The sequence below is a fragment of the Schistocerca serialis genome, chromosome 5, assembly GCF_023864345.2.
Source record: "Schistocerca serialis cubense isolate TAMUIC-IGC-003099 chromosome 5, iqSchSeri2.2, whole genome shotgun sequence".
Classification (NCBI taxonomy): Eukaryota; Metazoa; Arthropoda; class Insecta; order Orthoptera; family Acrididae; genus Schistocerca; species Schistocerca serialis.
The window spans coordinates 141704766-141718500 of NC_064642.1; the positions used below are offsets into that span (position 1 = coordinate 141704766).

The following is a 13735-nucleotide window of genomic DNA, read 5'->3' on the forward strand; positions in this document are numbered from 1 at the left end:
CTCCACATACTGTTAAAATTCCTTAAATTACAAATGTCAAACTTATTTATTAAATGTTTTACTAGTTGAGTGATCAGTCTGTGTATACTTTTCATCATGTACACTATAAAGCAATGAAAGTTAACTAAAATTAATTTGTGTGATTATAAATTTGTTAAGATCATAATTTCAGTTATGGGTGTATTCATTTTAATTGTCAGAATGGGTGGCAGAGCACACAAGTAATGAGTCAATTCACTACGGATTGACTGTGTATTGACTTCTGTATGTTTTGTATTTGGAAAATTTACTAAGGGTTTATTAAAATGCTGTCAAAATTTAAAACATTGTGTTTGTCTTTAATCAGACTTGCGTAAAGTTTCATATAAGAAGAATTACCAAAATAGTTGTTTATGGTGAAAAATTATTCAGCCCTGTATTGCCAGCTGGGCAATAATGAAACACGAGTTAATAATTATTATCTGTAATTTTATTGCTACTGTAGTTAATTTATATGGTATAAGCTTTGGAATGACTAGTCAAAGGAAGTAGAACACAGAATTACAATCTTTAATTTTATAAATGAACTACTAGAAAGTAAGATATTACAAGGGCCACTCTTTATTGCTGTTAGGATTCTGGCATTTGCACAAAAATGAACTAATTATTTCTTAAAAAATTTAAACGCCAATCAGAAACTTCATTTTCACATTTACTTTTGTCAGCCATCATACACAAAGCTCTCCTTTAGTTAATTATGTATTGTATATGTGCATACATTTTTCTGGTGCGAATACGGCATCACATGTTTCCCACATCTTTAATTTCTGAGTGTCCAGTATCATATTCCTGCTTTCTTGATTTAATTGTAGTTGAAGATTCAAAATTTCCTTTATATTCATCATTTTAAATACATGTCTAACACATGACTTCAGGCAACAATTCCACAACTGTTCAAAGTAATGGAGCAGACTGCTGCTAGACTTTTGTCAATTTTGTGTTAATTTTCAGTGATAATAAACCATTCAAAACAAAGGATTATTTGACTTCCCCATTGTATTCTAGTTTATCCATTTGAGAAACATATGCATGATACATTTCCTTTAAAAAGCCATAGAGACCTATCTTATTTGTGAGATCTTGCACATTTTCACTTTTGTTAATTATCCCTGATGCCAAACTGAGACTCCTCTCTAATTCTTATTTAACATGAATTAGAAAAATTCAGGTACAATTTACATCAGCAGCATCTATGTGCAAGGCAAATTTAAACCCAGCCCTACAATCCGCTGTGCTGAATCGGTTTGTGAAAGTGTGTTTTCACATTGGGGTAGGATGGCAAGAGGGCCATAATAATATCTTGTACATTATTCAACACAGCAAATGATAGCTGATCATGGATGTTCACCCGTATCATGCACTTAAAGATTTTTTTCATGTTTATAGTCTACTGTCTCCGTGTTGGTTTTTTAAACACTTATAGGCCACTCATAATGCCACCCGCCCCCCAACAAATAACATTACTAATGAAACTTTCTAGACATTAGAAACATTGTATTTTATACATTTGTAAGTTTCTTGTTCTGCATTTGATTATGACTGTCTTTATGTATTCTGTCAAGCACTTATCAGAAACTCGTCACTACGAACATGGCTCACATCGAAAACTGTCTTTTTCTTTGCCAAGAGGCAGTCTAATAAGGCTCAAGGACACAGTAGAACTTCATTGTATTTATTTTTTCTTCTCAGCCTACCAAGTAAGTCTGACTTGACCTAAGTTCAATATTACTTTTTTTGTAATCTGTGTTATAACAGCCTCCTTCCTTCTACATCTACATCTACATCTACATCCATACTCCGCAAGCCACCTGATGGTGTGTGGCGGAGGGTACCTTGAGTACCTCTATTGGTTCTCCCATCTATTCCAGTCTCGTATTGTTCGTGGAAAGAAGGATTGTTGGTATGCCTCTGTGTGGGCTCTAATCTCTCTGATTTTATCCTCATGGTCTCTTCGTGAGATATACGTAGGAGGGAGGAATATACTGCTTGACTCTTCAGTGAAGGTATGTTCTCGAAACTTCAACAAAAGCCTGTACCGAGCTACTGAGCGTCTCTCCTGCAGAGTCTTCCACTGGAGTTTATCTACCATCTCCGTAACACTTTTGCGATTACTAAATGATCCTGTAACGAAGCGCGCTGCTCTCCGTTGGATCTTCTCTATCTCATCTATCAACCCTATCTGGTATGGATCCCACACTGGTGAGCAGTATTCAAGCAGCGGGTGAACAAGTGTACTGTAACCTACTTTCTTTGTTTTCAGATTGCATTTCCTTAGGATTCTTCCAATGAATCTCAGTCTGGCATCTGTTTTACCGACAATCAACTTTATATGACCATTCCATTTTAAATCACTCCTAATATGTACTCCCAGATAATTTATGGCATTAACTGCTTCCAGTTGCTGACCTGCTATATTGTAGCTAAATGATAAGGGATCTTTCCCCTCTCTTCTGCTGGAAGAAGCTGCCCCTTTTGCTGAAACCTAACAATTTTAGTTCTGTCTGTGTTTCCATTTGGTAAGTAGTTTCTTTCTGACCATACCATAAAAACTTCTACAAAAATTTCTTGTCCATTGATTTCTTTCATACATTATGTGATGAAAAGTATCTGGACATGCCCAAAAACATATATTTTTCATATTAGGTCCATTGTGCTGCCAGGTACTGCATATCAGTGACCTCAGTAGTCATTAGACATCGTGAGAGAGCAGAATGGGGCGGTCCATGGAACTCACGGACTTCAAGCGTTGTCAGGTGATTGGGTGTCACTTATGTCAGACGTCTGTACGTGAGATTTTCACTCTCCTAAACATCCCTAAGTCCACTGTTTCTGATGTGATAGTGAAGTGGAAATGATAAGGGATACACACAGGACAAAAGCATACAGGTTGACCTCCTCTGTTGACTGACAGAGACTGCAGACAGTTGAAGATGGCCATAATGTGTAATAGGCAGACCTCTATCCAGACCATCACACAGGAATTTCAAACTGCATCTCGATCCACCACAGGTACTATGACAGTTAGGTGGGAAGTGAGAAAACTTTGATTTCATGGTTGAGCAGCTGCTCATAAGCCACACATCGTGCCCATAAATGCCAAATGATGCCGCACTTGGTGTAAGGGGTGTGAAGCTTGGACAATTGAACAATGGAAAAACATTGTGTGGAGTGATGAATCATGGTACACATTGTGGCGATGGTAGGGTGTGGGTATGGCGAATGCCCAGTGAAAGTCACCTGCTAGTGTGTGTAATGCCAACAGTAAAATTCCGAAGCGGTGCTGTTATGGTGTGGTTGTGTTTTTCATGGAGGGGGTTTGCACCCTTTGTTGTTTTGCATGGCAATATTACAGCACAGGCCTACACTGATGTTTTAAGCACCTTCTTGCTTCCCACTGTTGAAGAAAAATTCAGGGATGTCGATTGGATCTTTCAACATGATTGAGCACCTGTTCATAATACACGACCTGTGGCAGAGTGGTTACACACAGTAACATCACTGTAATGGACTGGCCTGCACAGAGTCCTGACCTGAATCCTATAGAACACCTTTGGGATGTTTTGGAACGCCGACTTCATGCAAGGCCTCACCAACTGACATCAATACCTCTTCTCAGTGCAGCACTCTGTGAAGAAAGGGCTGCAGTTCCCCAAGAAACCTTCCAGCACATGATTGAACATAAGCCTGCGAGAGCGGAAGCTGTCATCAATGCTGAGGGTGGTCCAAGACCATATTGAATTCCAGTATTACCAATGGAGGGTGCCACGAACTTTTAAGTGATTTTCAGCCAGGTGTCTGGATACTTTTGATCACACAGTGTATATAGTTACTATGTACAGTATGAACAGAGGCTTATCTAAAATGAATAATACTTCCTGTAATGCAAACCAATAATAAGTTGATGGTGGATGAAAACTTAGTTGCAGTTTAAACATTCATCAGTGTGTGTATGTGCATGTCATGATAAATGTGAAAGAAAAGGTGATCTGTAGTACATGACATACGTATTATTTAATTAAACAGTATCTCCAGAAGTAGGATCCTTACCACCAGGCGGTGGATCCAATTGATCTCCCAGTATCTGGTCTATTTTTTTGCTGTTGCCACAACGTTCAGCACAATATTCTCATTGTCTTTTAATTATCTGCAAAGCAGTATGGTGAGCCTAACTGAAATTAAATTTATGCTGTAATTTACTTATTCTATATTTTTTACATTGAACCATGCATGTGACTTAATCAGTTACACCAGGAACCTCACTTATCAGTACAGCCACTCACCTCGTCACACTGAACTGAATGCCAAGTGCACAGCCAAATGTAGACAGAGCTACTCCCAGTGGAATGATGAAACTCATTGGTCCCAGAAGGCGTTCTCCAAATGCCTACAGTGAAATAGTCACAGGATGTTCTGGAGCAATATTTGACACACGACTTAGGAAAAATTTATTACTTCTCTATTAAAACATGCATTTTATTACCTAATGAAGCTGGAGAGGCAGCATAGAACATTATTTTGTAACTGCAGGTATGGCAGAAACAGTGCCCTATTTTAAACGTTATTTTTGAAATAAAAAAAAAAAAAATAAAAATAAAAAACACTCACTCTATCTCGTCAAAATAAATATATTAATTTATTGTGAATACTGGACATGACAGGATACAAAAATGATTTTGTTCTGTCAGGTACAGTCATAAGAAAACAAAAACAAAGAAGATAAGCACATTTCCACATGATATACACAAACAAGAAAACAAAAAACATTACAAAAGATTCCATTGCAAACACTACTATTTCTTCCCAATGACACCTTGCATAACACATTGTTTATGAACCAATTGGCCCTACTCTTAATTAGAGACACTTTTTAATGCACTTATGCATGCTCCTTACCAAATTTTCCAGATAAATCTTTGAGATATTGATCCACTACTCCGAACCAGCCTCTAAGAGACCCTTAAGGTCTCTGGTGGAAAAGATGATTATAAACCACTTGCTTTAGCAAGGCCCATGCATTGTCAATGCAGTTGAGATCTGGAGAATATGGAGGGCATTTCCATCTGACAGAGTCTATGCTCACTAGGGACATGTTCATAATAGTATGATGATGGAGGCGTGCTTTGTCATCCATCATTGTGAATCCTACTCTAATATGTTCACTAAATGGAGCCAAAATGCATGCAAGGATATCATCCCAATACTTCACACCAGTCATCACAAGATGTATTAACACAAGGGTTGTCCGGCACTCATACACGATTGCGCTCCAAAACATTACTAAATGATCTGCATAAGAGTGCTGGAGTGTGGAACAGTTAGGATGTAAACATTGTCCTCGTTGCCTCCAGATATGAGTATCAGTATTGTCAGAGTGGAGACTTGTCTCATCAGAAACGAGCACTGTGTCCCAATACTGTGTAGTGTACAAAGAGTGGTTTTATGCCCATGCGACATGAGTGTCTCTTCAAATTCAAGTTGGAGGAGAGGGGAGGTGTTGTGGCATGTAACGCTAGTTCACATAGCCTATTTCATACCATTTGTGTTGACACTTTAACTCCTGAAGCTGTTTGGCACAGCCGCCACAGATGTGTAGGGGTTGAGGGTTTCAGGTTGCTGTTATATGCAGATATCTAACCTGCATATCTGCAGTTTTTCTTCTGTGGCTACTTATGTGACGATCCTCAGCTGATCCTTCCATTGGAAAATTGTTCCAGATTGTAGAGACATCGCTTTGACTCACAGTGACATTTGCTGTGATGTACACCTGTCTGCTTCCCTGCTGCATTAGAACGACTATACAGAACCTCTTATCATATATGTTGTTTTTGTTGTTGTTGTTGTTGTTGTTGTTGTTGTTGTCTGAACCATCCTGAAGCAACCCAGCCCAACTCTTGTAATGACATACAGTGCAAGTACTGCAATATTTACAGGTGGCATGGTTGCCATAGAGTGTACACAGTGCCTCCTCACTGAAGAAATATGGACTGCTTCCAACGGAAATACATTTCAAGCAAACCACTGTATTGATATCTTACAATATTTCTTTACTAGATCATTCAATATTATAGTTTTGGGAATATGAAAAATTTGTTTTGACTTTTATATTTTTGCACTGCCCTACATTGTTAAGAGATAATAGTTTTCTATACATAATAGTAAAGTATCATTAGTGAACAATCTGGAAATGCTGGTCATCCTATCTGATTACTCTTCACGCATACTGAGAACATAGTGGTCCTGATTTGGTTTCTTGTTTCTACAGAACATTCTCCATCCACTGTACAACACTGCATTTTGTCATTCGAGGCTTTGTCAAGATGATCACATATTAGAGAGGGTACTCCACACCCTATCTTGTCAACAGTATGGCTCATTTGGAAAACTCCCTGTCACCATACCTTAGAAGACTGAATCTACCAAATCTCTTGTGTTTTCTTTTTGTAAGATATTGTAGTTGAGGTGAGGGATATTATGTACTGTATTTCACTCTTATTCTTTTTACTAAACAGGTGTGACAGGCATCCATTTAGTCACACATTCACTGTTTTTCATATATTCCACAAGAAGGGGAACCTTCAGGGATTTGGAACAACTCAAAATATATATTAGAAAAAGATGAGGTAATGATAGAAACTTAATCTGTAAAATATATTAACAACAAACTATCACTATCCTGCTTACTGCTATTTTCTCTTATGGCACCTAAATCTAATTGTATAAATTAGATAGAAAGCTGCTACTTTGGAAACAGATGCTCTCTTCTCAGCTATGCTAGACAACAGCTGTTTATATTATATTACTTACTTGACTACTACCATATTTTTCAAAGAAAATATTCACTTCATCTGTAAATACTTAGTTATTTTCAGTACATTACGACTACTCGTGTATCTTTATAATGAGAACTGCTACTTGCTCATACAATAATTTATTACGTCATGATCACTTAGTAACTAAAATATTCAGATTACCAGTTTCAGCAATTTACTGCCACCTTTGGGCATTCTACTCAATCCACTAACAACATCATCATGTATACTGTACATGTTCAGGTAGGGAATGAAATATTTCAATGAATTATATGTTATGTTGTCAAAAGATAAGAGAATCTGATAACAAAGCTTTTAGTGGATTAAGTATAATGTCTGAAGAGGGCTGTGAAATGCTGAAACTGGTGCAGGCTAGTGTGTACATTGTAGTAATTAGGTTATGTTAGATTGGATTGCTGCTTCCTCAATAGATCATGAATACAACACTTTTTAATGATGTATAATATGCCAGTTAAATGGAAGGTTTCTTTACACAACATAATTTAATTCTTTTTATTAATTGTAAAATTAATAAACAGACACTGTTTTTTGCCTTGCTTCACAAATTTTATTATGGTTATTGCACAACCTACATTTTGGATTGTATGCCCATTTTCAAATACATTACTGATTCCAAAGATGATAAAGCAAGGATGTCTAGTCATGTTAGTGTAAATGCTGAATTGTGTAATTTCATATGCAATTTGTCCAGATATGGTCACTGACGTAATTTTACATTAGGCCAAGGATCAATACATTATGAAGTTTATCTTTGCCTCATCATCGTGTTTGTTTTTGTTTTATCACCTCTGGATTCAGAAATGTAATTGAAAATGGGCTTATAACCCACAACCTAGCTTGTGTGGTAACCATAATAAAATTTGTAAAACAAGGAAAAATACAATATTTGTTTAATTAATTTTACAAATTTTCACCAAAAACCCACAGATGATCCAATTAAAATTATAAAATTTGTAAACTATATGTAAAAGTTCATCTGTCAAATAGAAGTTGTCATTTGGAAATTCTTTTGTTTTTAAATACTGGTTGGCTATCTGTAAGAGTTCTGATGCTATTTTGTAAGTAACTGAAGACTTTTGTGGCAGAAAAGTTCATCCCTTTCTGTGTCAAAGTTAGATTTAACCCGGAGTAGTGAAGATCATCTTTTCTCCTAGTGTTGTAGCCATGCACATTGCTTTTGCTTGTGAATTTCGAGATATTGTTAATGACAAATCTCTTAAGTGAATATACCTAGTTCCAGCTGATCGTGACATCATTAATTATTAATAAACATTTACGAAGTTGAATGCTTTGCTTTGGCAATAAGTCTGTTCTTAAAAACTAGTACTTGCAATGTAGTGAACCTAACATTTCAATCCCTGAATCTAGATATACAAATAACTGACTACTGGGCTAGGTTTTGAACCAATTTGGATTCCCAGTTTTTTGCTTTGTACTAGATGGGATTTTGTTGAATATTTTTTCCACCAGAATCTGGCTTGTGTGTGTTTCATGAACAAATGGTAGTTCCTTAAAAGAAGTTTTCTCTTCTCAAGAAAGGTCACTGGTTCAGGCTTAGGATTTGCTCTATGGGTCTGCAACAGTTACATGCTACAAGTATTGGCCTTCAGTTCTGGGCATCTAGTTTTCTAACCCTTTTACAAACAGGATTGATACATGCTCTTTTCCTTGAACATAGCATTTGCTGTGCAAGATATTCACCAAAATAATGAGTTAGAAACGGGATAATTGTGCAGTATACGCAATTTAATACCAAGCAAGAATCGTGGCAGAACGTGGTGCCTTGCTCGTTTAAAGTGTTTCCCTGTACAGACAGAGTTTATGCAAATGTCACATGATTTTGGGAATGCAGAATTCAATATATTTTGCCTTGCTCTCTGTTTTCTCTCGTTTTGGCAACATAAATTGATAGGAAGTTTGAATAGTTGCATTGATTTATCAACTTACATTGACTCAAATCTCTCTAAGCTTTTTGATGGATATTTTGATGGGCTATCATACTGTTATAAACTCCACAAACATCCCTTGTTATGGATGGAGGAGTTGCCATTCATGTTTGTCCAGCAGTTCTCTACATTCTCTTTTGTAGTGAGTCTGCAATTATCTCCATTTTTCAGACACCTTCAGAAAAGTATCATTGAATGAAGGTGGGTTGTTATTTATTATTAAGTTATCCGTATACTAAGTATGTGTATAATGATTTATGATCTGTGAGTTTTAACCACAGTTTTTAATTTGTCTTTTATGGGAGATATAATGACTGAGTTCAGTCATCAGAAATTTTCCCCTAGTTTTCTTTATGGCATCTGTGTTGAATGTCCCCCCCCCCCTCCCCCCCTCCCTCCTTTCCCCTATCTGAACTGAAGATTTAGTTGGAAACTGCCAGTCCAATAAAAAGAAAAATAAAGTTACTTGTTTTTCATAACAGTGGAATATAGGAAACAATCTAATGTAGCATCCATGTCCAACTTGTCTCTAACTGCCACAAATACATGGCTCTACAGAAAATAGTTTTTGACAACATACCACAGCTACTGCAGGTGCTGCAATCATCTCTGGTATACTCAGCACTGTCATATATGAGACATTCATCATGAAGTAGAATAGAGTAACCAGAGGCACTGCAATCACTATGCTTCGGAGAATGTTCCTGTCAACAGATGAATACTTAGCTAAACATCGGTTCTGCCACATAAAAGATTGTTTTACACATTATTCTTATGTTCATTTGGATTACCACACACAACAAATTATTCATCATTCAACAACAGCTATCTAACTTTCTGATAATTCTCTGACATAATTAATGTAACATGTAAACATAATATAGAAAAGAAAAGAAGATTAGGGTGTAATGCCCCATAGACAATCAGGTCATTAGAAATGAAGCCCAAACTCAAGTTTGGGGATAATGAGAAGAAATCTGACTGTCCCCTTCAAAAGGAGCTATCCTGGCATTCACCATAAGCCAGTTAGAGAAATCATAGAAAAGTTAAAATTGAATGGATGAACATGGATTGAATGACCATCCTCCCCACTATTAGTCAAATGTTTAATCACTGCACCACCACACTTGATAGAAAGCAGAACAGAAAAAATAAATCATACTCACACTTCTGGTTTCTTTACTTCTTCTGTTACAGTAGTCACCATTGACCTGGAAAAAGGGCAAGAAAAATTTAAGCACACCTTCTAACGGATTTGCATAGTAAAAATTCACTAAGATATTCAAATATTTATGAAATAATGGGAAATCCAGTACGGAATACAATGTATATAATATGATGAAAAGATGAAAACATGCATGTGCACACGCACACAAGTGCGGTCCGTATTTCAGAATTTGACAGACAATTTAAAATGCAATAATCTTGAGCTATATTTAACATCATAATGTTCAGCTAAGATGAAATAGTAATACGTATACTTATCTTTTATGATTGTGTTGATGTAACCTTTAAACACATAATCCTTTCAAACCAATATTTGTTAAACTTAGCCTGTAGTTTTGTAACGACGTTTCATCTGAACAAGGTGGTATGCAAGTTAGACAAGATCGTTTATGAAAATATGGAATTTAGTAAATTTCATCATCTGCAAAATACTTCATGACAGTCTTATCTTAACTTCCTTATGGGAACTCATTTACTTCATGAAGGGATGTGTTGCACTTTTCAAGTATGTGGATGGAGCTGTTCTCGTGGGGAATATTTTCATGGGATGAAATGAGACTACTTTCTTCCAATCAAAAGAGTGCAGAACATGCTGTTTGGTAACTGCAACCAATTCAAATGATCATCAGTCTAATATTGCCACAAGGTGTGCTGCACCCAGTGTCATGTAGGAGTTAGCCTCACTGGCTGGCGTGCTGCAGTTTGCCACTTCAAACCCAACCAATAGCCATTATTTGTTATTTAATATTCATCACTTTTGGAAGGTTCTTGAAATTTCTTGTCTGTATGTTAGTATATGCTGGAACATTTCATGTTTCTATAAATAGTGGAACTCCGTCAAGAAGTTCTGTTCTGTTCCACGTGAACACTGGTGATCACAATAAATGTGTTTTCAGTGGTAAGCCTTTCTCTTCACTGACAACTTTCCTTTTGGATTAGAACTCTGTTATGATTTTGATGTAAAATTGTTTGCTGGAGACACCGGCTACTCCAAAACACATGCATCACCATGGTTCCAATTAGGCAATGTAAAAGTCATCACCAAACACATACAGGAACTGTAATACAAGTGGTAAATTGTTCCCAAGATCCATATCTTCAGCAAATCAATGGATTTCAAAACAGTGACAAGTCAGCTGCCCATAAGGTGTACATCAGTTTTTTCCTGAGATGATGGTCAGGATCCAGTGAAATGAATGAATTTGACTGAGTTGCCACATACCATAGGAGAAATGACATGATGTATATGGCAAATGTGTGCTTTTGCTTGGATGGCAGAGCCCAGCAGTGGATTGAAAACAATGAAAAGAAACTTTTTAGATGGTCAAATTCCAAGCCAAACTTAAGAAATCATTTAGTAACAATCAACAACAAGCTCACTTACTAGAAGAAAAATTAAAGAACAGCATCATGAGGAAATGACAAAGTCTTACATACAGAATGTTTTGCCCCTATGCCACATTGTGAATCTGAATGTGACAGAAGTTGACCAACTCTCACAATTGATTAAAGGAGTCACAAGAGGTGACCAGCAATGATCATAAGCACTACATGTGATCAAAGAGAACTTTGGATTACTAATTGTCAGGAGCAGCCACAACACATCCCTAAAAGTAACGTGCAGAGGAACAGGTAGGCCAGTCCAGGACAGGCTGCTCAGAGTCATCAGTGAATAATCTTGCTCTGTTACCACTACAGACAATGGAGTGGAGAAGCTACAGTCTAACCGCCAATAGGATATGGCCTGTGCAAGCAACAATGTCAGCAAGTGTTAGCCATTATGCAGCAGTTTTTGAATGGTTTTGAAGCTGAAATGGAGAAAACAAAGATCAACAGGCTATCGCTGAAATGCTGTATGACCATTGGGGATCATTCACCAACTAGCCAGCACATGTATAGGGTGTCACCACTTGAACTACGCATAACTCAAGAGCAGGTGAAGAATATGCTGCAGGATGACATACCTGAACCTTCACAGTGCACCTGGTACTCTCCTACAGTCCTTGTGAAAAAGGACAACACATGGCATTTCTACATTGGCTACCAACAACTGAACAAAATCACAGAGAAAGATGTTTATCCATTGCACCACATTATTGACATCCTAGGCTGCTTGAAAGAAGTAAAGTATTTCTCAGCTATGAACATGTGGACAGGCTACTGGCAAATTGATGTTGTTGAGGCTGACTGGAAAAGACTTCTTTCATAACTCCTGATGGTCTCTATGAATTAAAGTTATCCCATTTGGACTGGGAAATGCTCCAGCCACCTTCAAACATACGATGGACAGCCTGCTTCGACACCTGAAATGGATGACGTGTCTTCATTATCTCAATGAAATTGTTTTTTGCGAATACACTTGGAAAACGTCTAACTCACCTGACAACTGTGTTGGACTGTATTCAGACTATACCCCTCAGACTTCGAAAAAGAGCCTCTTCATTGCTTGAGAAATTAATATCTTGGGTCATATAGTTAATGGTTATGGAGTTTGTTGTGATCAGGAGAAAATAAGAGCAGGCACACATTTTCTGACTCCTTGGCACATTCATGATGTGGTAAGCTTTCTCGAAATGCCTATGTACTACTGGTGATTCATAAAGGACTTCTGTAACAAGGCACGTCCCTTGTAGGAACTATCACAGGGAGACGCCAGCCTTACCTAGAACGAGTTCTGTGGAAGATCTTTTCTTCTTCTTAATGAGTCACTATTATCTTCCTAGTCCTGGCACTGTATGGCGAGAATCCCAAGACAGAACTTCATACTGACTCTAGCGGTTATGGTATAGGTGCAGTTCTAGTGCAACTTCAAGAAGGCACTTCCAAAGTACTCACCAAGTCTGAAATGTTTTACTCTATAACATAGCCAAGGAACAGTACCTTGCAATTGTTTCACCCATGAAGTTTCCACAGCATTTACTTGGCAAATCATGGTTGTGATGGACCATCATTCTTTATGCTAGTTGGTTAGCCCGAAGGATGGCAGGTTAACTAGTGAAGTGGACTTCAGGAGTACAATGTCACAGTAGTACAAAAAAATTGACCCAAGCACAAGGGCACTGACTGCCCTCAATGAATTCTTTGTCTGAACACAGGAGCGTTGTTGAAATCTGTCACACTTCATTAAGTGACATTGCTGCTGAACAGCATTATCAGAAACTATATAAGCGTCAAAGGAGGGGTAATCAGTCAAAGGATAATTCCAATTAATAAGCAGAATCTTGTATAAGAGGAACTATGGACTGATGAGGGACTGAAATGGTTGTTAACCATCCCAGGTCATCTCTGACCACCTATCCTGAAGTTTCTCCGTGATGCTCCAACATGTGGTCACTTGGGACTCACAAAGACTCTAGACAAAATAAGATGCAGGTATCACTAGCCAGGTCTCTACCAAGTTATTGGACACTGTGTGAACCACTGTAAGCAATGGCAGCGATGAAACACATGGCACAATGACCTCTAGGGCATCTGGAACCAATTCCACCTGCAGCAGTGCCATTCCACTGAATTAGAATCAACTCCGGAAGACAACAAATGGGAATCTATGGATAATAGGCTGCACCGACTACCTCATCCATAATACTGTCATCGACATTGTCCTCTGGAAATCTGAACATTCCTTGTAGAAAATATCAGTTTGAAGCACAGAGCATGCTGTGTGTCCATCTCTTATCATTGAGAAGTTTTCTG

General features: G+C 37.6%; 1 protein-coding gene across 2 annotated transcripts in view; it reads right to left on the bottom strand.

Moving 5' to 3' along the window:
- Nucleotides 1-13735, bottom strand: part of LOC126481506 (b(0,+)-type amino acid transporter 1-like) — a 438794-nt gene that overhangs the window by 87483 nt on the left and 337576 nt on the right. For both annotated transcript variants that reach the window (XM_050105301.1, XM_050105302.1), the window contains 3 exons: nucleotides 9982-10026; nucleotides 9396-9519; nucleotides 4320-4423 (listed from right to left, as the gene is read on the bottom strand). In XM_050105301.1, the coding sequence (XP_049961258.1) occupies nucleotides 4320-4423; nucleotides 9396-9519; nucleotides 9982-10026 (273 nt within the window). The remainder of the gene's footprint in view (nucleotides 1-4319; nucleotides 4424-9395; nucleotides 9520-9981; nucleotides 10027-13735) is intronic.